Consider the following 27,536-nt stretch of genomic DNA (forward strand, 5'->3'; position numbering starts at 1 on the left):
TGGTGGAACATAGCTTTTTTCTTTATTTAGAAAGCAATTCACCAATAACAGCGTGAGAGGACTTGAATCCCTAATAATAATGTGGAAAGGAAACCCAAGAATCTGGTAAGGAAGAGCCACTCATCTGTAGGATTCCCAGGAAGCCTTTATAGCAAGATATCCCCTTGTCCTGGGTAAATTCTGTCTATGAAATCAAGGGGGTCAAACCAGCATGCCAGTCATCAGGTACCTGGAAAGGGGAGAGTATCCTCCCCCACTCCCACTCCAGTTAATTGAGGTCACTTCCCAGGCAGGACTTTCATCCCACAAGCCTTTCACCTCTCCTTCCTCAGGCTTAGCTCTCTCCCTGTACCATGAAGATGTGAGAGTCCTAAGGCAAGTCGTTGCCTGGGATGGGGCCAGGGACCACGAGAGTTAAGGGACCCAACCCAGGCCAGGCCAGGCCAGGCCCAGATGGACTTATGGCAGCCAGTTTTGGTATGAAGGAGTTGTGCAGTGAGTTACTGCTCAAAGTCCAGGAAGATGAAGCCGCGCTTGTCTCCAGAGACCCCAAGGCCCTCCAGAAGGGCTGCTCTTCTTTCCCTTGTCCCACACTAATCCTTTCTGCCCATAGTTGACTTGGCTTAGCAAAGCTGGGTCCCCAAGGTCCTCTTGTGAAGAAGCTGAAATTCATGGTTGCTGAGTGAGAAAAGCAGTCCTGGAGCTTTTTGAACCTGGATGCAAAAGGGGGGAAGAAAAAGACAACACAGAAAAACATTTCAGCTCAGCTTCTCCTCTGGGTCTAGAATAGGTTCAAATTCCCAGCTTCCTTTTCATCTTCTTCCCACCAAGACAGAGTCCTTTCAAAACAGCTGGGACCCCTATAAACTCCCAAGAAAAACTCGTGCTTTTAAACCCCGCCCCCCCAAAACAACAACACTACTCACTGGGTCACTTCTGAGCTAGCCCAGAATTGGGAAGCAGGAGACCTCGATCCTGGGCTGCCCCCTCCTGTCCGTCTGAATTAGTGGCACCTTATAAAGCAGGGTTCCCACTAGGATTTGACCTGGATTTCCATCCCTTTCCCTAGGGGCAACTGCTGCCAGAATTAAATTTGGGAGGAAAGCCTCATTGTTTCTCCTGAGTCTCGTTTTATCCTAGATTTAGAAACAAGGAAGTCGTGCTGATTCATAAGCAGTAAAGCATGCTACATGCATAGCCTTCTATTCTGGGAAAGGCTTGAGTTTGCAGGGCACGCTGCTAGGACTGCAGAAGGCGAGGCAGGGAGAGCACCTATTCCCACATCTATGTTTATATAAAATTGAGACTGGCTTCAAACTGCATTTACACTTTGTAATTACAGGCACAGCACAGTCAAGTAACAAATTTGCTTACAAAATGAATGCATGCAATGAATACAATAAAAGGACAGGGTGTAGCCAGTATTTTGTTTTGTGAAGTGGGTTATTTGTATGGAAATCGTGGCTAACAACAGGTTGCTATATAAATAATAAAATAACAATCCTTTTTCAAAAACACAAGAAACAAAATCCTTTTAGGTTCTAAAGCCCAAAGGTTTTTTCCCCCAACAACAACTAGGAAACCCAACAAGAAATTAAGTGACTGCTCCAGAGTCCCAGAATCTCAGCAGGTTAGGAGCTGAAGGGCTCTGGTCTAACACCTTCATTTTACATGTGAAAAAACAAGAGTCCCAGAGCAGGACTTGCCCAGGGTCACACAACAAGGAAATGGCAGGAATGGGCTTAGAACCAGGACTCCTGACTCCCAGGTTTTTTTTGTTTGTTTTATTTCACTCTTGGCCTTCAAACATAAGGTGCTAACTCTGACGTTTCAGCAATTCAGATTCCAGTGCACTCAGACTGCGTTACTGAAACCTTCTCCATTCAGTCAGAGCAAGGGCCGAGTGCTCCACCCCACTCTCCAGGCCCTACCACCGGCCCCCAGACGCTACCACTCTTATTTGTCTTTGATGTCAGAGATCATCCCCATCATCCAGAAACAGCCGACAGTAGAGAAAGGGCTTCGGAATTAGAGTCAGTCTCTGGTGACCTGATCATGATAATTTACTCATTTTGTAATCTTGGGGAATCAGTGAATGTCTTAGTTAACCTTAGTTTGCTCACCTATAAAATGGGGGCAGTACTGTTTACTTGGAACTATCTCCTAGGGTTGTGCTAAGGAAAATGCTGTGGAAACCCTGCATTCCTATAGAGATCTGAGCTATCTTTAATCTACGACAACCAGTCTCCAGGAATAAATTTATTGAATGAATGAGTGAATACAGTGACTCTCTTGAAGGGGAGGGGAGAGGTGGCAGGCATTTTTGGTTTGGGGTAGTAGGCTAGGAAATCATGGGTTACGGTTAACAGTAAGTGCCAAGGAAGACATTCCTTTAGAAAAAGGCAATCAGTCCTTCCATTACTACATGGCTGGAACTGTTAGGAAGGTTTTAGTTGTTGGTTTTTTTTTTTTCCCATTTATCTAGTAGAAATCAATCTCTTGCCAGATGCCTGATTTTGCTCCCTCAGAAGCCAGGAGTCCTGCCAGTCTCTCCCTCCTGATCTCTTACCTGTGCCACTGCCTGTCTTGCTTTCATCCAGAGGCCGGCTGGGAGTCTTTCCTTCAGGTACTGCTGGAAACCTCTTGGTCCTGGCCTTGGCCAGGCTCGGTTCCTCTGATGGCCACTGAAGTGTAGCCCGTTTGCCAGCTGAATTGCGGGCCGTGTAACTGTACACAGACATGTAGCCTTTGCTGGTGAGTGGGCAGAAGCGCTTGGTGTGGGCATTGTCTTGGGTGGCCCTGCACTGTGGGCACACGTATTTTCTCAGGATGGGGCATACCACCCGGCCTTCCTCATCCTTCAGCATATGCGACAAATAGATGTTTCGGGACTCCCCATTGTGTTTGCAAAAAGTGCAGAGAGGGTCCTTAGGGGGCTGGAGTTCTTGCCTCAGGCTGGTGCCAGGGCCAGGGCCAGGGCCAGGGTCAGGGCTTGGCTCTGTCCCTGCCCCCTGGGGTTCTGACTTTTCCTCCCGGAGGGCCCCCACCACACTGGCAAGTCCCAGATAATCCCTCCACAGATTGAAGACCTCCATCTAAATTGAAGACCCTAGAGTGCAGGCCACCAGCTCTGGCAGGGAAAAAAATGATGGGATCAGGAAAGGCAGGGAAGCTGGGGCCTTAAGTAGCCTCAGTCAGCCAATTAGAACTAGAAGGAGCTAAAGAACCCTCTCTAGCCGGCCCCCCCAGCCCCCCGCCTCACTTGGAGACTTGAAGTCTACAGGTTCCCTCCACTCAAGTGGGACTTGGGGGAGGGGTCTCTTCCACTTAGCTCCACAGTCAAATAGCCTCTGGCAAAGCTCGGGGCTAGAGAACTAAAATCTTTAAGTATGCATTTTAATGGGGGGGAAATGAGGGAGGAAAACACCCACCCAGCCCCACCCCCTCACTCTGCTACTGTGTAGTTCTCTCCTTGGCTGGGTGTGACTTTCCTAGCTCTAGTTATCGAAACTCCGGTGGGCCAGTTTCTCTCCCAACCCCCCAGGCTTGGCATGCCACAGCCTCAGGTCACCAGGCTCTGAAAACCAGTATAGTCAAGTGGAGAGGCTCAGGCTCTGGGGTATGAAGGCCTGGCTTTGTATCCCAGATTTTGGGCAAGGGCAGCCAGGTGGTGCAGTAGTTAGAGCACCAGGCCTGAAATCAGGAGGACCCAAGGTTCAAATCCAGCTTGAGGCACTGGGCAAGTCATTTAGCCCAGTTTGTTCACCATTTGTAAAATGGAGACACACTGGAGAAAAGCACCTCAGTGTCTTTGCCAAGAAAACCCCCAGTGGGGTCACCATGAGTCAGACACACCTGAAAATAACAACAACCCCTTGGGTAAAATGCAGAAGACTCGCCTAGATGAATCTCTAAACCCTTCTCTCTGGGGCATTAAACTAAGGCTGGAATAGGCAGGGCTTAAAGGGTGGACCTTTCCTTGCTAGGCAGTCCTGTTAAGTTATTTAGTCAGCAAATAACGCAGTGTCACTCACCAAATGTGCTAGGAAAGCCTAGTATATGAGTCCTGGCCTGGGAGGCTGAAGGAAGATCTTTCTTCATAGAAATACCACTTGGCGTGATCTCCTCTGACTTAGACTATTGTAGTAGCCTTTCTATTGGCTTTCCCTGCCCCCACTCCAAGAGATCCTTGACCCAGTTCCCAGAGTGTAACTCTCCTCAAACTCCAGGTAGCTCCCTGTTACCTCTAGGATGAACTACAGGCTCCTGTTTGGCATTCAGAGCCCTTCAGACCCCTGGCCTACTTCTCTAGCCTTATTCTACATGACTTCCCTTCCCAGCAGTTCAGAGTTCGGCAAACGTGGCCCTCAGTCTCCTGGAATCTCAGCTCCTTCAAGACTGATCAAGATCCCCGCAAGCCTTGGCTGAGCCCTGCACTGCTAGTGCCCTCCCCCTAGAATCCCCTGTATTATTTTGTATCATTTGTTTTCCTGCATGCATGCACTGTCTCCCCTTAGAGGGCACAGGTGTCTTTGTATCTCTAGCTTTGCACAATGTCCAGCTCGTTGGAGACGCTTGAAAAAACAAATGCTTGTTGACTGACGAATATGACCAGGCTTAGGTTAATAAGGGATACTAAGAGAGGTTGGTCCCTCAGCATTGGGGTACTTTCCTAAGGCTGTGGGATCAAGCTCAAACACAAGTGGGGTTGGGATGGAAGGGGCTGCGTATTGACTCAGATATGATCGCCTCTCTTGTAATTTAATTTATTTTGTTAAACATTTCCCAATTACATTTTAATTTGGCTGACCTCACTCGTGAGTTTCGCTGGCGGCAATGCAGCCAGGGTGTCTGACACCTCCTTGGTTCCATAGAGTCCTCGTAGGTGAGAATGAGACTTTGAGCCCTGAGTTCAAGCCGAGGCTCACTGGGCCTCATTGGGGATGTCCCTTCCCAGCTCTGGAGCACCATATCTCTCCAGTTTGTCTTCAAGAACAGCTTGAGAGACTTTGCCAAATGATCCTCCCAGTCTAGTAACCCTGACCAAAAAGGGAAAAGGAAGTCAGAGTGGTCTGGCAGGACCCATGTTTGATGAAACCTTTTGCTGGTTCTTTGTGACCAAAGATTCCTTTTCTAGACTGGCCCATGACTAACGTGGCCTCTCTGACACTAGAGGCACTACTTCTCTGGTTTCAGTTTCCTCATCTATAAAATGGGGGTAATAATACCTGTAAAACCCTCCCAGGGTTGTCGGGTGATTCAAATGATTCAGTGCCTATTGAGGGTTTTGCAAACCTCAAAGTACTTATGTCAATGTAAAATTTTTCACCTAATTTAAATGTTCACTCACCATCCCTTGAACAATAATTCTAAAAAATTTTCTAGATACAGCTAGCAAGCTCTCAAGTCTAATTTACACTTTTCACTTTTTTTTACTGCCCTTTTGCAATAAATTTTCCCATCCTGCAGGATCTCCCAAAGGTGACTCAGTAATCCCATCAGCCATACTGGGGCTATCCATGGAGTGTAGCCCATCTGGACCAAGGGACACTAGGTATTCTCTTAGGATATATCTACTTATCTTGGGTTTAAACTCCCCAGTGGACATTTCTGTCATGTCCTTTTCAGACCAAAGATGATTTTTCCCGGAGGAGGGGAAGGGGGGCATATTACAATAACCCAGTATCATCTTCTCTCCAACACTATTATCCCACCTTCCCCAAGCAGCAGGCTTTCTTCCAGTTTTTCAGTCAATATCCTAAAGGAACAGTTTAACCGGCCCCTCACATAAACCTGAAATAGAAACATTAACAACAGTCCCAAGTCTCCAGGAGCTAACATTCTAAGGGGTGGGCCCTAGAGGAAGACAGTGTACAGGCAAAGCCAACACAAAATAATTTGTTTCTTGGGGGAGGGGGGGAAGTGCAAGTACTGTGTGCCCTTCCTCCAGTGTTTAATAAGAAGAATAAATCCTTGTCTGTCCTTAGCTTTCCTGGACTTACTCTGTGATGTAGCTCTGGATTCTTTTTCTGACAAGACCTACAGTTCATTTATGATTATCCTCCATCGGCTGTGATAAGAACTATATAGTGCTTTACATGTAGTGCTGTGTGTCAGGCACCGGGTTAAGCTTTCGGCATATAATGTCTCAGCTGATCCTCACAACTTTGGGAGGTAGGTACTATTATCCCCATTTTACAAATGAGGAAACTGAGGCAAACAGGTCAAGTGATTTGCCCAGGGTCATACAGCTAGTAAGTGTCCTAGGCTGGATTTGAAAATGAACTCTGGTCTGACTTCAGGTCCAGTACTCTATCCTCCGAGCCACCTTTAAAATCTGAATTAACCTATGAGCTCAGAGCGGCAATGATATTCCTTCTAGCGAACTCCCAACACTTTTTCCCCCTCAGAATTGTTTCTTTGAGGGAGGGAGGAGGGGGGAAAGAGCTCTTTCGGCTTATGCTTGATTGGCCTCCAGCCGTTTTGTCCTCTAGGCTACCAGCCCCTTTTCTTCCCCAACCTAGTGGTCCCTGCTGCCCATCCCATCCCATGCTGTTTAGGGCTTTGGGATCTGCAGAGGAACCTAGAAAACAAAACTTCTGAGATCTACAGAGAAATGAAGCAGTCATCCCACTCAGGCTCCTTGCCTCATCCTCCCCCCACCGTCTTCAACCAGAAGGAGGGTGGGACAGCCCCTTTCCACCTCTGGTCTTGGCTACACTGTATCTGATGTGAGCTTTGCCCCTGCAAAACTCCCCCCTCCTCCTTGGAGTTGGATCTCCTTAGCTTTGCAGGGGGGGTTGAACTGTCTGCAGGTGCTCCTACCAACCTTTGTGAACTAAATTTTAACTGCAGTGGGGATGCACCTCTGGAGCTACCCTCCCCCCTTCTTCCCTTCTGGGTCTCAGCCTTAGAGGAAGAAAGGCAGCCCCAAAGGCTAGGAAAATCTCACCCCTTTACCAGGTCCAGCATTAAAGGCACAGGGCTTTCCCAGCTATGCCCACTGTCAGGGAGTGAGACCCAAATGAACAAGTCCCTGCCTGAGCCCTTCTCCAAGTGTCTCTGGGAGCTAAGTCCAGGTTCAGGCTTATCCCAGTGCATTCCTTGTCTTCTTGCCTGCCTTTTAACTTGGGAGACAGGAGACCTGGGCTCCAATCTCAGCCTCTATCCTTACTTCCCAAGGGAATTGGAGTACTTCCAATTTCCTCATCTGAAAGATTAGTATTTAATGACCAACAAAGCAGTCGGAACTCCCTTTGTTTGGTGATGAGAATTGTCTCCTCTTAAGGTTGTCAAATAAACTAGCAAACAGAGGTAGAGGCAAAAAGGTTTAAGACTCAATTCTGCCCAGCCAGGAATTAACTAAATGCCAGGTCCAGGGACCCTGAAGAGGGGGATGGGATCCCATGGTGCTGAATGGCATAAAATGGGGTTAGAAGTCGGATGTGATTCTATGGTCGTCTATTATTATCATTATTACGACCCTGAGATATAACTGAGGGGAACCCTCAGCATACAGAAGAGGATCCATGTGGAGAATGTTCACAGCCTGGCCCCTTTCTACCTTTCCAGGCTTCTTTCACCTGAGTCTGTTCTCTACAAGGTTCCTCCCCCAAAACTTTTCTCTGCCCTACTCTCCAGGGTATTTGTCCCCCATGCCTGAAATTCTCATCTCTGGGTTTCCATCAAGACTCCTCAATCTCACCCTCCACTGGAAGCTTTGTGGCTCCCTCTCACCACCTGCACCCCCATGAAATTCCCCACTATTTACATTGTGTAGGTGTATGTAGTTGTTGGTGCTGAGTGTCCCCCATTACAATTTGCATCCCTGGAGGTTTTTGCCTTTTTTCTTAGCCCCTGCTTAGCCCTGTGCCCTTAATAAATGCTTGTTGACTAAGGGACTAGAAAGCAACAGAGATGGATCTGAATTCAGGTTCTGATCGCAATCCCAGGCTCCTTTTCATGCCTGGTGCTTTGTCCATCTACATTCTGTGTGTACCATCCCGTCATTATGCCACCCAAAGTCTGCACAAGTCTGTTTTCTCATAGAATACTGACAACCAACCAGAGAAGCGGAACAAGGAGGGATTTCTCTCCACATTTAATAGTTCAGGAAATTTGGGAAGTTGTTCAAGGTCACAACACTGTAAGGTAAGAGTGGGCCCAAGGCTAGGAGTCCGACTTGCTCGCAGCCCAAGAACCTTCCCTATTGCTTTGTGGTCTCCTTGACCCAATGGAGCTCGATCAAAGCTGGTGCAGTCTCTTTTTCCTCCTTTGATGTCCAATCCTTGTCTCTCCAGGTCCAAGTCTGGCCCAGCCACAGTGACATTCATCCATCGGTGAGTTTTGCCTCACATCTCACAACCCACCGACAGCAATGAATGTTGATTGTGACCTTTGTTTTAGGTGGGCAAAACGACCTAGGATTGGGAAGTATGGCTCGAAGCCTGGAGATTTAGCCTGGATTCATCCAGTTAAGGCAATAGTGTAGTCTACCATAGGCAGATGACATTTGAGGGGTGGGAAAAATGTTCTGAAGGTCAAAATTGAGACAAGGAATCCAGAAAATTCCAGGTAACATATGGCCTGTGGTATAAGAGGAAAGGTCTGCACCTTGTCAGTGACCTGGGCTCCCTGGAAGGCATCAGGTGGTAGTTTAAGGTTGCAGGGTCCACTCAACGGTCGATGGTTTGCCTTCAGCTGCTCAAACTCACCGACAGCGTTGAATGTTCCCCCAAACCTTTGGCATCTCATGGGATGCAGGCTCCTTGAAGGCAGAAAGAGAGGGCTGGTGGTGAGAGTCCCAAACACCCTCCCTACTCTGGCTCCCTTTCCCCATCACTCCTCTGAGTTGAAAGCAGCCTCTGGGACAGGACACCAGGCTGCACAGGAACCCAGGGGAGTTAAGGTAATAGCTCCATGACCATGCTGGAGGGGGAGAAGCACCACGCTGCTCCCCTTTGTTTCTGCATTCCCCTCCCCTCCCCTCCTGTTCACCTTTACACATCTTATGAAGCTCAGCTCAAGTGCATGCATGCATGCATTCTGGCCTTGCTATGGTACCCCACCCCACCCTGAGGTCCCTCTCCTGTGCCTGGCAAGGGATGTCCCCATGCCTGGAATGCACTCTGCTTCATCTCAGCTGCTGAGCATCTCTGGCTTCCTTAGAAAGACACCACCTCCTACGTGATGCCTTTCTTGATGCTCCCAGCTGATAGGGCTTCTCCCTAAATTCCTTCATATGTACATTTGGTATATGTTTATATGCAGGAGTATGCAGGTAAATGTTTAACAGCAGGCTTTCTGGAAAAAAAAAAAAGGCATGACACTTAAAAATTTTGTATTAACATTTTCTTCATAACTTTCTTAAGTCTAGATAAGCAAAAATAATGATAAATAGAGCCCTGGTTAGTTAGCATTTGTCCATTTCCGAGACTAAATGCTCACATGGAAAATTTAATAACCAGGTCCAGCAGATCCCTGATTACATGTGTTCAGAATGCAAGTGCCTTGTGGGGTTTTGGTCATTGTTTTCCCAGCGTCTAGCTTAGTGCCTTGCAGGGAACTAGAGCTTAACCAATGCTTATTGACTGATTCAACAGATACTCCTTGAATGCTGGCAAGCAGTCCTATGTGACAGAGTGGCAGAGTTCTGAGAAGTTCTGATAGAAGGATCCCATGATCTAAGGCTCTACAGGGGAAGCAGGACAATGTTTTGGGTTTTTTTTTTCCCTTTTTTGCAATGGGGATAGGGGAAAAGAGGAAAAAAACAGATTTTTAATTAAAAAAATTTTAAGGGGGGGAAATTGGGGGGAAAAAGGAAGGGGAAAATTGTGCTTCTTGTACAGCACAAAGGATTCTGATGAGGAAAAGGACTGGTGTGGCTGTATAAAGAACTCACAATTCAGATTTTAAAAAGATGAAAGACTCATCTTCCTGAGTTTAAATCCAGCTTCAGACACTTACTATGTGACCCTGAGTAAGTCACTTTACCCTGTTTGCCTCAGTTTTCTCATCTGTAAAAGTGAGCTGGAGAAGGAAATGGAAAGCCACTACAGTATCTCTACCAAGAAAACCCCAAAAGGGGATCATGAAGAGTTGGACACAACTGGAAACAACTCAACAGATTAGGAAACTGAGGACCAGAGAGGCTAAGGGATTTGCCTAAAGTCACGTAGGTAAGACTCAGACGTGAGATTTGAACTCAGTTCCTCTGACTCCAGAGCTCTCTCAATTTATCATTCTTCTAGTCTGGGGCTGATGTAGCTTAAATGGATCTCTCAGCTATATTTCCATAAAGCTATCATCTCTTCTATTGCCTCTGATTATTAAGAGACAATGCTGCTCATCATTGCCTACCATTCTCCCTTGTATTATATTATGAACAAGTTTATAACTGTAAGATGGTTTTGTCTTTGGCTGCCATTTCTCTGTTTCGCAAGGAGATACAGGCATTGTTGCCTGGGCAGCCCAGGTTCTTGTGGTCACCTGGTTGTGATGACTGATGTGTATCAGTAACAAAGGAAATAGTCGTGGTCTCTGCTGATGTCTATTCTTTTGTCTGTTTCAAATTTATCAGCCTCAACAGTTTTTTTTTAAATCAAATTAGAGTTGTTTCAATTATATGCCATATCTTCTCATTTTTGTTTACCTAATTTGTCATTTTATTATTTGTTCTAAGAGTCTGATCGTCTCACTATAATCAATTGATTCAGAAATGGCTCCTATATCAGTAACAGCTTATACGGTTTAGGATTTAATCAACCTTTTTGGTGATATAATTTGGTGCTCCCCATGTCCATAATTGGGCAGCTTAGGTGATGCAATGGATAGAGTCCTGGGCCTGGAATCAGGCCTGAGTTCAAATCCAGTCTCAGACACATACTAGCTGTATGACCTTGGACAAGTTATTTAACCCTGTTTGTCTCAGCTTCCTCATCTATCAAATGAGCTGGAGAAAAAAAATGGCAAATCACTCCCCTATCTCTGCCAAGAAAACTCCAAATGGGGTCACAAAGAATCAGACACGACTGAAATGACTAAACAGTAATGTCCAGAATCTCTCCCTCTTTTCTTGAATAAAATACTCCTGACCGTAGAGGGGTGAGGGATGAATGCAGAATTTTGCATACAGCATTATGAGAATACTTTGGTTTGGCTCAACTATTTTCTTTGTTAGAAAGGAAAGCTTACTGGGGGTAGGGACAGTAATATCCAGGATTGAATGAGATGTAAAAAAACCCAACCCCCCCCAAAAAAACCATTTTAAGAACAACAGAAGAAGCAAAAGTATTTCTGTTAAATAGGTGTGAGGCTTCAATACCATCTACAAGCTAAAGTAATGCTGTTCAAAGACTATCTAAAGAGGGTCATTCTTCACACATCTTGCCCCTTCTGTTGCCACTTTGATGCCATCACTGCAGGATATGGCTGACCCCACAGGACTCAGCCCATTCTGTCTTTCTCTTTGTTTCATGCATTGCCAAAGATTCAACCAAGGGGCCAGTCTACTGGTGATGAGCCTTTCTATCTATCCTTAGTTAGGATAGGTCCCCCAAAGCAGAAATACTATATGAATGGGGCTCTATAAGAAGGCTTTCCAGCATGGTAGATAGCCTGGTATACAATAAATGAAGTGCTGGACTTGGAAGCCAAGGAGACCTGACTTGTCTCAGACATTTACTGACAGTATAACCTTGGGCAAAGTCACTTACCCTTTTAACCTCAGTTTTCTTATCTGTAAAATAGGGATACAATAACACCTACTTCACAAAAGTGAGAATCTAATTCGACAATAATGTGTAAGGCATTTTCACAAACCTTAAAACACTAGATAAATATTAGCCAAGATGATGATGACGATGATGGCATATACGGTCAGAATGTCTAATCTGCTGGCATAGCCTTTGAAAAGCCACGGTCCCCTTCACATCAAAGTGAGGCACCAGTGTGGGAGTTTGCGGAACAACGAAAATCGAGGACAAATGAGGAGATGGTAGAATGAGTCCCCAGCTGCTCTCAGTGTATTCAAGTCACCACCACTGAATGTCACAGGGTGATGAGAGAGCTGGCAATTACAACTACTGAGCCATTTCCAGTGATTTTTTAAAAATCATGGAAGGTGGAAATAGTCAAAAAAGGTAGTCCTGTTTTCAAAAAAGAAGAGAGGGGATTTTCCAAGGGGGTAGACTTGTGAACTTGACTTTGATTCTTGAAAAAATTCAAAAAATGTTTTGTTAGAAGATGGTTTGTGAGCATTTGATCACTATAAGCTCTCACAGATTCGCTAAGAGCCAGCCACTCCAGAATGGAGTAGTCCTTTACAACGTCCTGCTCCCATATCCCTGGCACGGAGCTGACCTGAAGGATTTTCTCTGTTCCCTTGTCCCCATCTAGCAGCAAAGCTAGTGGACCAGGTGAAGATACCCCATCCAGCAGCTGTAGAACTAGTTCAGGAAAGTCTGAGGCACATCAGCTGAGGGAGGACACACATGTCCCTCCTCAATTCTCATCTGAAGTCAGACTTGGCTCCTAGGAGGGAGTCATCAGAGAGGAGAGCCATACAGAGACTCAAGAGTAAGCTAAGCCTGAAAACCCCAGGTTGAGAGGCAGAGACGGGAAGCCTTGGACACATGTTCGCTATAGGCATGCCTCATTTTCAGCGTACTAGAAGGGTATGCCCATTTCTGTAGACATACTGTATATTAGTAGGGGGGATGCACCCCAGCTTTAGAGTAAAAATGTTTTCTAGCTCCTGTTCTTACAGCACCATCTTAGTAAAAGCCTTTGTTAAAAGTTAAGTGTTGGAAGGTCCAGGCAAACAGGTGCTTTGATGCACTGATGTGTGGGAAATGTGAAATGACCCAGCCATTCTGACAAGTAGTTCCGAACTGTGCCCCCAAAGTTACCAAACTATGCATATCCTACTACTAAACCTATATATTCCAAAGAGATCAAAGAAAAAAGGAAGGATTCTTCAAGTAAAAACATATTTATAGGTGTTCTTTTCGTAGTGGCAAAAACTGACAACTAAGGGGTACTAGAGAATGGTTGAACAAATGATGGTATATGAATGTAATGGAATACTCTTGGGTAGTAAGAAATTAATGGAGAGACAGTTTCGGGGAAACCTCGGGAGACATGTATAGACTGATGCAGACTGAAGTAAGCAGAGCCAGGATTACATCATCACTGTAAAGACAAACAATTCTGAAAGACTTAGGAACGCGCATCATCGCAATGATCCGGCACGATTGTAGGGGAGTGATGATCAATAACGCTGCCCACCACATGACCGAAGTGAAGCAGTAACAGGCAGAATGAGATGCACATTTTTGCAGGTGACCGATCTGTTTTACCCAAGTATGTTTGTTACAGGGGCTTTGCTTTTCTTTCTTTTTTTTCCATGGCGTGAGGGGTAGGAGGGAGAACATATAAATGACTGATGATTGAAGCACTAATTTTGTCTACTGACTGACTGTTAAAGGGAAACACAAGAATGGGGACTGTGAGCTCCAGTGTTCAAAGTGGGTACTGCAGGGCATCCCTGTGTAGACTTTGAGGTGTCAGTCACAGTCTAAAGCCAGTGCCATAATACAAAATCGCCCTCAGTTCTACTTCTGAAGTGATGGTGTCAGAGTAGCTGAAGAGGAGGGGGGCCCAAGACTTAACTTTGGCTGCTGATAATCTAACTGTAAGATTCTTCTCTAGTGACCTGTGAGTAGAGAGACTGCTGGGAGAGCTAAGTCATAGCAATCCTGACATTCTTGCTAGAAATAAAACCAGAAAAAAGAAGTTCAGTTCAATGGAAGGATAGCTCACAAGCAGCCCTCAGAGAGGCCATAAAGGAAGTTGTGCCAGTTGCTTTTATCATATACCCAAAGGCAACCAAATCAATCATTTCCCAGGATATTTGGTATCTTGTATTTCAGTCCTCTTGGTAAGTACTAGCAGAAAGATTCTTGTATAAAGATAATTTCAGGTTATCAGTAAACTTTGGTTGCAGAGAATGAAAAGGTAGAAAAATCTTACAATAACTCAACAAGACTCTCCAAATTAAAATCAGTAAAATACTTGGTGATATCAACGCAATGACAGGAATAGGTGAGAATGGAAAGAATGATATTAGAAAACATGGTTTAACAGTAAGGAATGAGAGAAGTCCAAGACACATGTAGACTACACATGTACTACTACTACTAACCTATGCCTCTATTTCATGAATGTTTTCACAACCAAAAGAGTAGGTAAGCATTGCATATGGAGAGTACCAAGTGACATAATTTTATTTTATTTATTCTTGAGGCAGTTGGGGTTAAGTGACTTGCCCAGGGTCACACAGCTAGTAAGTGTCTGAGACCAGATTTGAACTTAGGTCCTCCTGACTCCAGGGCCAATATTCTGTCCACTGTACCACCCAGCTACCCCATGATTTAAAAAAAAATGAAATTAATTAAATTTTAACAGCTAATAAAGTACTTGGTATTGATGTGAAGTCATTTCTGATTCAGTTCTCTCAACAGTTAGACTACTAGCTTTTTAAAGGAATGATCAGAATTAGTAGAAAGCTATAAGAAAGAAAAATGAGAAAAAGATATGGCACGTAACTGAAAGATCTAAAAATCCTGACCTATTTTTAAAAACCACCAGTAATGAAAAATGAGTAATGAACAATAAATTCGTCATCAGACATCAATATAATGATTTTACACAGAAGTTTAGCTGCTTGTAAATCAATTGCTATAATGAGGCTAGAACATTTTAAAAAGTGCCTTCATATGAGCAATACCTGGCTTACTCATCAAGCAGAGAGAAAGAGAGAGAGAAAGAGAGAAAGATGATCAGTAAAGGCAACACGAGTTTATAATGTAAACTTGTTTGCAAAATCTTGATGGATGGTTATAAGCATTATCACCCCATAAATCAGGGAAATGCAGCGGAGGGGAATGCTAGTTTAAAGAGAGCTTGGTGAGAGAGCCAACTAAGCAAAGCATCACACAAGTGTTTAAGGATTAAAATGGAAAGGACAATAAACAGAAGAAAAATGAAAGATATGTAAAGGTTTCTATAATGACATTTTGTAATGAACACCATCAAGGCCAACAGAGCCACCACATTTGGATTCTAACATCCCAGTTCTAGATTTGTTTCTACAGGAGGGAGAAATAACACTAAATAAAAAGCACAAAGATGGGAAAAGTAGCCTGATTAGACAACTGATTGAAAAATACAGACAATAAAAGCATTCATTATAATTAATTGTTTGTGAAGCATAAAAACACTGATTTAAGTAGAGTAAAATTAACCTTATTAGCCCCTTAAGAGGCCAATTCCATCCACACATTGAATTAAATCAAGATTCCTTGAAAGATGTAACAACAGAGATAGTCTCATTTAATGACTAAATGACCTGATCATAAACATTACATGAGAAATAACAGAAGAAAATGTAGCTCACCAAAGACGTCCAAGTTGAAGAAGATCCCCTGTAGGCTGGTGGATGGAGTTGTAAACTGAAGTCCCTGAATGTTACAGAGCCTCCTGGCAGAGATCTCAGAAGAGTTTGGCTTGATCATCCACATAGGAAAATCAAGTCATTAAAGCTTATCTATTGCTCAGATTATAATGCACAGCTTAGATGGATCTTTTCATCACTATGTGTGTGAATTTATATGTATACAGCTATATGTCATCATTATGTGTGTCTACATCTCACCACCATGTGTATATATATATATATATGCATATAGATCTCTTTACTGTGTATATATATTTCATTATTATGTGTATATATATAGAGAGAGTATATATACATATATATACACACACACATATGTGTGTATACACACACTCATGGGGGACAGAAAACACAAATGGACACTAGAGTTGGACCTAGAATTAAATAGCTGAGGGAGAACAGGCTGCATTACCTTCAGGAAATTGCAAAGTTCCTTTAATGACCCCAATATTCTAGTGATACTGTTATGTGGCTGTGAGAGATTCAACAGAATTCAACAGAAAACAGTTTCTGAAAAATTGAAAATAATTATTACAAAGGACAATGTGGGTTTGAGCAAGCCATGATATACAATGAATGAAGAATTTTGAAGAACAGGAGTAAAAAATGTCATGAAGGAACTCCATAACTGAAAAAAAAAAGGGGGGAAAAAAGAGAGATGCACTAGTCCCATGGATAAGGCAAAGGATGATGGTGGACAGCTCTAGTGTGGAACAGGTATCCTTCTGAGTGGAAATCCTGGAGAGAACTGACACAGGTAGGCAGCACTGCACTCTGATTTTCAGCTTTGGAGGGAAGGGACACTCAAATTGATGAGCTCATAGATCCATCTGTACAATCTAATTGATTGATCAGGAGAGCCATGGAAATAGGATACTAGATTTCAACAAGACATTTTATAGTTTGCCAAGGTATACTTGTGGATAAAATGTAAAGATGTAGTCTAGTAGTATTAGAGAACTGGATGAAAATTGTGATAATGGACATAATGGAGGATTACTGATACATACACACACACATACACACACATACACAAAATTGATTTTAGAGCTGTGTGGGACCCCGGAGCTCATTTGGTCCAAGGATTCTTAACCACTGTTTGTGTCATAGGCCCCTTTGGCAGTCAGTCTGATGAAACCTAGGGACTTAGATGAATAAAACCCATAGGATTATAAAGGAAACCAATGAGACTGAAATAGTTATCAAAATAGTTTTTAAAAGTTGAGATGTCAGGTTAAGAATCCCTGAATTAGTTCACTTTCCTCATTTTACAAATGAGGACACTGAGCCTCATGGGGGAAGAGCTTTGTCCATGGTTAAGTGGAGTCAGCTATAGAATTTAGAATTGAATCCAGGCCCTCCAATCTGGAATCCAGGAAAGCCAAAGAAATCTGGTGCTGTGGAAAGAGGGCTAGCTTTGGAGTCAAAGGAAAGGCAATCAAATCATGCCTCTGTCACTACCTGTGACTTCTCTCCAGTTCAGTTTCCTCATCTGTAAAATGGGGAGGGGGGAAGTTTGCACTACATAATATAGTCCCTTCCAGCTCTTCTTTTATCCATCTTCTAAGTGAGTGATAAAATTTGGGACTACATTAACAGAAGCAGTATGCCTAAAATGATGGAGAAGGAAGTACTCCTTTTTTCTTGTTGAATTGTTTAGGTCATATTCAACTCTTGGTGACCCCATTAGTCTTTTCTTGGCAAAGCCAGTGAAGTAGTTTGCCATTTCCTTCTCCATCTCATTGCACAGATGAGGAAACTGACGCAAACAGCGTTCAGTGACTTTCCCAGGGTCACACAACTAGTATGTAAGGCCAGACTGGAACACAGAAAGATGACACTTTCTGACTTCAGGCCAACCACTCTATCTACTGTGCCATCTAGCTGCCCTGTACTCAACCTTGATCAGACCTTATCTGGGGTACCGTATCCAAGGCTGGGTGTGTGTTCGTCCTTTGTTGCTGAAGAAGACCATGCCATCAGAGAAATGATGACATGACTTGCACTTGACTTTGTTTTGAGTGAGGGAGGGCTATGCAGGTCAACAGCCTCACTTCTCCTCCAGAGCCACCTGAATCCAGTGACCAGATATTCATCAGGACAACTGGAGATGACCCAGGATAAGGCAGTTGGGGTTAAGTGACTTGCCCAAGGTCACACAGATAGTGAATGTCAAGTGCCTGAGGTGAGATTTGAACTCAGGTCCTCCTGACTCCTGCACTGGTGCTCTATTCACTGCACTACCTAGCTGCCCTCCAAGGCTGGGTATGTTACTTTAGAAAGGACAGTATCACAAAGGGTAGTCAGGGGAGAAGGACCAAAATAGTAAGGGGACTGGGAACATGACATATGAGGGCCAGCTGAGGATGCTTAGCTTGGAAGAGAGATTTAGGGGAGACATCATAGCCATCTTCAGTATCTGAAGGTTTGTCATGTGAAAAAGAGATCAGATTTGTTATATTTGTCCCCAGAGGATGGAACTAGGTGGGAAGGTGCAGAAAGGCAAATTTAGGCTTGATGTTTTACAGAAATACCTGGAACAATGAGAGTTATTTAAAAGTGGAATGGCTCAAGCAATGAGTTATTGTTCACCAACGGCCTTCAAGCAGAGGTTGATAACCATCTGTCCAAAATTCCTGCTCAGGTAGAGGATGGAATCGATTAACTTTGGAGGTCATTCCCATTCATTCGGAAATTCTGGGCTTCTATGACTCCTGAAGGAGAGTGAGAAAGAGTAGAAGACCCAGTCCCAGTCATGAAAGAGCTCAGAAATCGTGCACTGCACACACCTCTTCCAGGAAGCTTTCCCTGATCAGTCCTCTCCCATCTTCCCATTTCTCTGAACTTTTACAGAACTTGCTGATTCTACCACTCACATTTTGGCACACATTCATATACTATCTTGAAGAGTGAACTGACCAGACTATAAGCTCGTAGAGGCTGGTCATCATGTTACGTAGATCTCTGAATTCCCTTCAGCATCTAGTCAAGTGCTGGGCACTCAATAGATGCTCCTTAAAACTGAATTGAAGTCTCAACTCTGGCTAACTTAGCTATATATCACCCCTTGCCATAAGGGGGCAGCTGAAGCCTGGGAAGAGTTGATCTTCTGAAGCCTTTGTTTAGCTGCTGGACTACAACTCCCAGAAACCCAGGCATTGGAGGGGAAAGGAGAATGACTCGTTCCCACAGGGCCAGGTCCTGGGTTAGTTATCTGCAGCCACAGGCCAGGAAACAAGTCATCTCTTGCTATAGACAAATTCCAGGGCCCAATTTAAGGGGCCACCTTATTTCAATTAACTTCAGGAGAGGTCCTCGCTTTACCTCTTAGTAGGTCATTTTCTCCTCTCTAAAATAAAGGAGTTGTACAAAATTATCTCTTGACATCCCCTCCAATTCCAATAGTTCCATGAAATAACAAACTACATAGAAGGCCCTGAACAATCTGGCTCCACCCTAACTGGCCCACCTCTCAACATTCATCCTCACCCACTGTGGGACTTCCCCTCATCTCTCCAAATTTCTTCCTTTCTTAATCCAGCTTCAGTCTCCTTCATGAAAGAGTCTGTCCACCCCTTATCACTTCTGGTTCACAGGATCATAGATTCAGAGCCCTGAAGATCCTCAGCAGTTATCTGGTCCAATGTTCTCCTTTTGCAGATGAGGAAACTGAGGCTCACGGATCTTCAGTGATGTTACCTAGTCCTTTGATATCAAAATCACTGATCTTCCTATGGTACCAGGCTGCCCCTCCTTCTTGGAGCTCTTATAGCACCTCCCCCTCTCCTTCTGTAACTTACATATAGTCTTATTGGCTGCCATTTTCTGTACTTGTCTTCCCAGGTAGACTGAGGTTGAAATCAGAAACCACGACTTGCATTTCTCTTAGTTAGGGGCACACAGCAAACACAGTAAATATTTGTTGATTCAGGGTATTAAGGAGGGTCTATGCTGGAATGTAGGGAAAAGAGTTTCTGATTGGGGTAAGCAGGGACTGCAGGGAAAGAAATCATTCCCCATAGATTCCCAGCTTTTGGGAACCCTAACTTATGGGAACCTGCCCCACCCCTTCAGGAGGCAGGATGGTGTAATGGGAAGGGAACTGAACTTGAAAGCAGGTTTAACCCTGGGTTTAAATCTGACTGTGTGACAAGGGGAAAGTCCCGTAACTTCTAGCCTTAGCTTTCTTATTGCAAAATCAGAATAATAACATATGGAAAATACCTAGCTCACAGAGTGGTGAGATTCAAAAGAGGTAATGCAGACTTAGGACTCAACAGCAAGCTTTTATTTGGTGACCACTGAGTGCTAACACAGAAGTAAAAGAGGCCCTGACCTCAAGAAGTTCACATTCTGATGGACCTAAAGCAATGAAAATCTTCAGGGTCCCTCTAAAAGCTAATTATAATCACTGGCCTGGCCTAGGGTGGGGAAACAGACAGAAAACAAAGAGCAAAGTCTGACCTGTTATCACTTACTGTGTCCCCTCCATCAAAGGCTTCACCTCTCTAGGTAAGAGCTGGTACAGATCTGTAAAATGAGAACACAGCCAGCTCAGCTGAATCCTTATAGCAACGATAATTCATTTCAAAAGTGTTTTCCTGAAACAACCAGAATAAGGTGGATAGCTTTATTCATTTGGTTTTTTGGTCCCATCATTTCATTGGTATGTAGAACTCCCAGCACGGAGGCTCTCTTCAGAGAAGTGATCTCTGTTCTAGAGCTAGCTGCTTTGGGTCCTAAAAGAATGGATACCTCTCCCAATCATCTTCACATAGCTAATATGTCAGAAGCAGGCCTTAAATAAAAGCCTTTCTGTTTCCATGATGGAATCACTGGTCCACTTTCCAGTATTAAATTTGGAAACACACTGTCACCCAGATGAGGATTTTTTTTTTAATGATAAACGTTTAACTCAAAGAATTGCCTTCTTTAACATCACAGAACTTTTGTGAGGAGTGAGTAAGATAATGGATGGGAAAATCCTTGGGACAGTCCAAGTACTGAACTGGGTTTAGGAGTCAAGCATCCTCCCAGGCCTTCCCTTCTCCATTTTCTTAGAGTGGGTGATCTCAGAGAATAAGGAATGGGGCCCTGTTCCAGCAGTTTTCCCCCTCCTAATCTCTCACCGCCTCTTGCCCAGATGGGGTCTTTCCCTGGGTTGTCTTTGCTTCCCCTGTTCATTGCCAACCCCTGAATTCTGCCCACTTTCTTCCCACTAACTCTGGAACTCCAGCTTCCTGCCTGCACAGCTGTTGTGTTCTATGTTTATGCGGTAGACATCTTTTTACATGTAGGGGGTAGGGGGTTTTATGTGGCTTCACTTGTATTTATGCCTGCGTCTCTCCAGGAGGGTGGCACAAATAGATGATGGGTATCATAGGAGCCTGATGTTCTTTGTGCTAACCTAGCCTATAGGAGTTAATGCCTTGAACATAGTAGGCACTTAATATGTGAATAAAGTATTTTAGTCTAATTCTTTCATTTTACACATTGGGAATCAAAAGGCCTAGAGAAATGAAGTAAACTCACAGAAGTGGTAAGAAACATTATCCAGTGTGGTTGGTGCATTGGGTGTTCCTATGGCCCCACTTAATGAGCAGGAGCAAGGGCAGAGCTGGCAGACAGAATGGGAAGACCGTGTAGGTGTGGGATCCACTCCTGTCATTCTGTACTGCCTACAGACTGTCACCCATTTATGAGTGGGTAGGGGGAGTTGGACAGATACATGATCCAAACAGCTCTCAGAATGCTCCCAGGAGACCAGCCCTCTAATGAACCCCTCAGGGGACCTCGGCACGGAGAGGGGGTGCAGGAATGGAGAAATCACTATGTATTTTAAAGAACCATGGAACCAGTCCAGGGAAAGTACTAAGCACACAAGGAAGGAAAGACACTGGTTTTAACAGGTCTTCGCTTTCTTCACCTGTGTCCTCGTTTGAACCTCACCGCAGCCTAGTGATGCAGGTTATGTGTTTCAGAGGGGAAATCAGATGTTGGTCCAAAGGGACTGGCCCTGTAATCTACAAATTCAATCCCAGTTGGAAGCCATTTTCTCAGAACTTTCCTCCAGAGAGTGAGCTCAGGAAAACACTGAACCTTGGCTGCCAGACAGGCAGATTTGAGACCTGCTGTCTGCTTTCTTTTCCCAAATCACCTCCTTGTTTCCTCAGAGGGTCCATGTCCATTATTCCCAAAGCCTTTCAAGCTCAATCCCAGACTCTAGTTTAGAACACTAGATTGCTCCCTCTTCAGAGCACAAGGACTCAGGTGTCCAGGCTGGCACTGTTTGGGCCCCTCTTTACAGCATGAGTCCCCATTCTATCTCCTACTCAGGGTGGAACCCAGAACTCTGCAGTTCACTTCATGGCTCTGACCCCTAGTCCTTCCCATTCCCTCCTTTCCCCTTTGTTGTCTGGTCTTAACAGAGTCCACCAATTTAGGATTTTAGGATCCCATGGGATCCTTCCCTTAGGGTCCCAGCAGAAGGTAGTGAAAACAACTCTGGATCTGGAGTTAATGGACAGGTCAGCTACAAAATGAAGGGTTTCCACATCCTGTGACATCTCTTCATTCATGGAAACTGGCCTCTAGCATATTCTGCCTTCTTTCTCCAGAAAGAGCTAGGGAAAGGGAGGAACGGTCCTTAATACTGGCACAGGCAGGATCTCTAGGGCTGAACTCAAAGGAGAGATGCCTTCATCTGGACTTGGGTGGAGGAGGCTAACCTCCAGACACTCTGAGCCACGGGGAACAGCAGGGGGAGTCCCATAATGATATGGCCAAGAGATAAACATAAGTTGGGGGAGGGGTGGAGAAACAGGGAAGAAGAAAGATAAGGGCTGGAATGAACAAGGCAGGCCTTGAGTAAGGTGCCCTGCCACTCAACTCTAGTCTGCCTTGACCCTCTGGGGGATGGGGCTGAGAGAATGAGGAAGGCTGGGGCCCAAGAGGAAGGAGAAATGGAAAGGGGACCGAGGAGTTAGAGATTGAGGGGCCTTTTCAGACCTCCCTGTTCCCTTCTTTTCAACTCTGAGGGGTTTGGAATGAGGTTCCTCAGTCAGAGACCTGCTAGGGAGTTCCCAGGAAGGCAGATAAAGGGAATTTCCTCCCCAATCTGGGGGGAAGGGGCTATTGGATTGGGGAAATGTCCCACCCCCTCCTTTCACTCCACTCTGACAGTCTTATGGTCAGACTGTGTGGTCCCAGTTTCTCAGAGAAGACCGCTGTGTGGGCAGGCTGGAGTGGGTGACTGAATGCCTTTTAAAATGCAAGAGGAATGGGGGGGGGGGGCAGGAGGGAGAAGACCTACCTTTCCCAAGCCTGCTCCTGTGCCACATGGCAAAAAAGTTATATAGGTCCATCTGTCCCCTACAGCTGTCTGGGTCTCTGCGTGTGTGTGTGTGTGTGTGTGTGTGACTGTGTGTGTGACTGTGTGTGTGTGTGGCTGTCCATCACTCTCTGTTTGTTCAGCTCTGAAGCCCAGAACTGAACCTCTTTCCCAGTGATTTCCCTCCCTCCCCACCACTCTCTCCCCAACCTGCTCCAGCTTCCTGAGGCTCTGTCCTCTCTTCCATCCCCGAGCAGAAAAAATACCTTTCGCCTCAGATTGGGACAATTTCAGGGGAAGGAGAAAGGAGTATAGGAGACCATCGTGGGGAACAGAAATCACTTGGGAACATCCCCCCCACCACAGCCTGCTCTGAAATCTGTCTATCCTGAGGCCTCTTTACAGAAGGTCCCGAATCATGAGCCTGGGGCAGGAAGGGGGAGTGCCCATGTGTGTTCTCATTTCAGGGTTCCAAGGGCCGGGGAGTCCAGTCAAAGGAGTCAAAGACCAATTTTAGGGCCTGGTATGAGGAATGGGAGGGGGGCCATAGGAGCTTGGAGGCCTAAGGGGGCAGCTGGTGAGGGCCTGGGATTCAGGGGTCAGAGGTGAGAGTAAGAAACATGGCTGTGCCTGAGGCCACAGATGGAACAGCTCAGCCACCAAGTTGAAGAGCAAGGTGGGGGAAGGGCCTGGGAGAAAGGGCAGAGGTCAGAGGCATAGGGAGAGATTCAGGCAATAGATGGTGTCTGGCATCTTGCTGTGAGACAGAGCAAAAGTATTTTGTGTGTGTGTGTGAAGAATTGTATTTGTGCCTGTGTCTATATGCTTGTATATTATGTATGTGTGTGTGTGTGTGTGTGTGTGTGTACCTGTGCATGTCTGTGAGCCTAAGTATATGAGAGAGAGTCTGGAGGAAAACAAAGGGCCCATTGTGGGGGGAGTGACAGAGGAGGGCCAGTTCCAGGGTCACCCCCATGTGTGTGCTGGGGGGGAGGTTTGGTGGGGAAGAGCTGTTAATGGTCCGTGGCTGTCTAGACAGAGCTGGCGGCTTCTCATTTCCTTGACACCTGCTCCCGTCGGGCTCTCAGGTTACCAGCAGCCCCTGCCAGGCCCCAGCCCCCACTCCCACTATCTGCCTTTCCCCCCAGCCTTTCATCCCTCTGGATTTCAGAAGGGAGGGTGGAGTGGATATGGAAGGGAAGGAAGATCTCGTGTTCAGTTCCAAAGTATAGAGGAGACTTAGGTTCATCTTTCTTGGAAATGTCCTAGGACTGGAAGGAGAATGCCTAGGAGAGATGGGGGGGGGGGGATTTTTCTAGCTAAAGTTACTGGGGCTCCCCTAATGGGAAGGCCAAGGGTTTGGAGGAGTAAAGGAAGAAAGCCCACCAGGTACTTCGTTTCCAACTCCCCTGCTCCTTCCTTTCAGTTTTCTTTGCAATGGTTCCTCCTAAGGGAAGGAGTTGAGGGGCTTCAAAGGGAGGTATCTGCCCCTTCTCTCCCGGAGTCTCCCAGTCCTCCACCCCCAGCGTCAGCTCTGAAGGAGGTGAGACAGGATGAAGCACCAGTGGTTGGAGCCTAATTAGGGCAAGGAGGATTTAAGTCAAGAACCTTGTATGGTCAGCGGTCAGTGTCTTGCCTGCACATGTTGGAACATTCATGTATAGAACTCTGGGTGGGCGCCCATACATCACTTTGTTGACGTCATTATTTACAACCATGTGTCAGCATTTAAGTGTTTATGACTACATGTCTGTATGTCATTGTGGAGACCTGTGTGTAGATCACTAAATGACAGTGCCTCGGTGTCTGTATGTCAATGCTATATGTTCTTATGACTATGCATGACTATATTTAGATGTGTCTGTATGAGTTTCCATGTCTATGTGACTGTCACACATGACATACATGCCACTCATATGCCAGGGTATGGATGTCTGTGCCAGTATGTTTACATTTCACTGTGTGACTCAATTTACCTTTCCCATCTTATCCCATATTATGACGCACTAGTTGCTCTACCTCCCAGCCAAACAAGCCTACCAGCTCTTCCCCAACTCTGTCCTTACCTAGGTTGCTCAGGATGAATTCCCTTTTCCTAACTGCCCCTTAAGTCTCAGCTCTGGAGTACTTCTCTCCCTGGTTAGTGCACTCTCTCCTTTAATTACTTTCTCTTTCCTTTTCTGTACCCACAGAATGGAATGGAAAGCTCGTTGGGGGTAGGAAGTCTTTTTTTCATTTTCTCTTTGTATCCCCAGGCACCTAGGGCACTGTCCAGTACAAATGCTTAGTAAATGCTTGTTGAGTGGATGTGAAAGTTAAGTCTGGGTGACTCTGTGTTGCTGAATTGAAAAACTGCAGCCTCATGTGTGTCTCGATGGGATTCTGGGTCTCCATGTTGGTATAAGTCCCTAGGTCTGTACAAGTTCATCCAGCTGTATCAGTGGGACTTTGTGCGTCTGTGTGTCAGTGTGTCTATGTGTTAGAGAACAGCTAGGAGAATGAGGAAGCTAAGAAAATTGTGACAGAAAAACCAAGGAGTAGGAGTGGGGCTTGGGAAATGAGAGAGAACAGATTTCCTGCCCACCCCCCACCCAAAGTGCTAGAAGCTTTCTGACTGAATAAGACAGTTGGGCCCCCACCCCCCACCCCCATTTTAAGATTTTTCCTGGCCTGGGTAGATTATAAAAAGGCCCCTGTCTCTTTAAAAGTGCTACGTGAGCTTTGGAATAAGGGGCCATTTTTCCTTTTTATAGCAGATTTTGGAGGGCGTGTTCCTTTAAGTAAACCTCAGGGCACTATAAATACACTGCAGAGGAGCCATAATGACAGGGGAGAGAGGAGGGCCCAGCCACTCCAGCCACCCCAGCCCTAGTCCTCCCCCACCCAACTAATGCTCCCTCCTTCCCAACCAGCCCCCATGTCCCCAGCTCCGGTCTCTACAAGGGTTGCCCACCATGGTCCTTGGCACTCTCTGATCTCCCAGCAGGTGTGAGTTCTTCGAGCAGCCAGCAAGAGACCTGCCTGAAGGCAGGACTCCCCATTCTGACACCCGCTCCTCCCAAGCCTCTGTGAGGCAGATTACCCAAGAAGCCACTTCTGCATTGGGCTGGAAGAAGAGCCCCTTGGGCCCAGCTGCTTCTTTCCAGGGGAACCAAAATGTCCCCATTCCCAGCTTCCCTGGTTTCCTGTGCTTGGGTGACTTTGAGTCAAGTTCATCATGATCAAAGGAAAATTTCAGAAGAAACCTAGTCTGGGTGTGGGAAGGGAACAAAAATGTTTCCCCCTGGAGATTTCAAAACCCCTCCCATCCTCAACACCACCCTCCCCCCCCCACTCAATTTAAAGAAAGCAAAACCTGACTTCATATAGTTCCCATGTGCCTATTGGGGGAGGGGATGTCCCAAAATAGAGGATGGGGGTGAAGCCGAGGAAACGCAGGCCCCTTCCTTCCCTTGTCATTCCCTGCCTGCTCCCCACTACCCCTGTGCCTTGAGCCATCTCTGATCTAGCCCTATCTACCTTCTCCTTTAATCCTGGCCCAACTGACCTGAGCACATCTCATGGGGCACCCACAGATGAGCTCCATCTCAAAGGCTCCACCCTATGAGATTGTGCCATCTTCCTCCCAGTCCCCTTCTTCCCAAGGGCAGTCCTGCAGGAGGCAAGACAGAGCAAAACACTCCTCCGTTCCCCCTTCCAGCACCCTCCAGATACCTGTTCTTCCACCCTCCCTCCCCGTTTGGCCCAGACTTTGAATAGGTCTGTATGGGGGAAGGGTGCGTACTCTACCTGGCCTAGGGCTAACTCTGGGAGTTAGCCTCCATCCCCTTCCCAAGAGCCTTCGCAAACCTCTTTATACAGCTCGGGAGTGGGGAAAGAGCTTGGGAAAACTGAACTGGCAAGATGCTTAGGATTAGCTAGGAACTCTTTCCCTCCCTCCCTCCCTCTCTTCTTCTCCCCCCCCTTTCCCCCTCTAAGCCCCTCTCCTGCCTTCCCTCCATCCATGTCCCCTCCCCCCTTCTCTCTTCCCCCCACTCCCGTCCTCTCCATCTTTCTGTCTCCCCTTTCTGCTCCATCTCCCTTCTCCTAATGTCCCCCCCTTTCCCCTGCCTCTCCTCTCCCCAAGATCAACAATCTCAAGTAGGACTAAGAGAGCTTGAGGGCCCCCCGTTTCTGCTCTCTCTGAAAGCAGGTGTGGGTGTTGGGGTGCTGGGGCTGTCGCCCCGGCTCCTGCTCCCCGGGCTTCCCTGCCCCGTCGGCCGCTCTCTCCTCTCCCTCCGCCGGCCCAGCCCGGCCGGGCCCCCCAGCCCGCTCCCCTACCTCGGGCCCTCGCCCTTTGTGCCGGGCCCCCCACCCCGCTGGCCAGCCCCGCCCCGGGAGCAGGGGCCGCAGCCCCGAGGCCCGGCCCGGCCGACCCCGCGGGCGCCGGGCAGGCCGGGGCAGGCTGGGGCTGGGGGCTCGCTCAGCCCGCCCGCCCGCCGGCCCCGACACTCACCTCTCCGGGCTGCGCGCCCCTCCAGGCCGCCCTCGGGGCCCCGCGCCCCTCCCGGGCCCCGCGGGCTCCCGAGCCCGGCTCTCCCCACGCCTCCCGCAGCACCTCGGCGGACAATTGCATTTCCGAGGCTGCGGCGGCGGCGCCGGAGGCCGGCCCTGGCGGCGGCTCTGCGGGGCCGTGGGCCTTCAGCGAAG

General features: G+C 46.4%; 1 protein-coding gene across 3 annotated transcripts; it reads right to left on the minus strand.

The window, feature by feature from the left end:
• NANOS3 (nanos C2HC-type zinc finger 3) lies at window positions 1-27,536 on the minus strand. Of its 3 annotated transcripts, none has more exons than XM_072602155.1 (3): window positions 27,343-27,536; window positions 2,570-20,047; window positions 1-713 (listed from the first exon to the last, which is right to left on the minus strand). In XM_072602155.1, the coding sequence occupies exons 2-3, from the start codon at window positions 3,093-3,095 to the stop codon at window positions 670-672; spliced, it is 570 nt and encodes a 189-aa protein (XP_072458256.1). In that variant the 5' UTR covers window positions 3,096-20,047; window positions 27,343-27,536; the 3' UTR covers window positions 1-669. The 3 variants fall into 3 exon arrangements, with proteins under 3 accessions (XP_072458256.1, XP_072458255.1, XP_072458254.1); XM_072602154.1 differs by lacking the exon at window positions 27,343-27,536 and having other exon boundaries at window positions 2,570-3,130; window positions 4,035-26,769; XM_072602153.1 differs by lacking the exon at window positions 27,343-27,536 and having other exon boundaries at window positions 2,570-26,769.

This window comes from Notamacropus eugenii, chromosome 4 (assembly GCF_028372415.1).
Source record: "Notamacropus eugenii isolate mMacEug1 chromosome 4, mMacEug1.pri_v2, whole genome shotgun sequence".
Classification (NCBI taxonomy): domain Eukaryota; kingdom Metazoa; phylum Chordata; class Mammalia; order Diprotodontia; family Macropodidae; genus Notamacropus; species Notamacropus eugenii.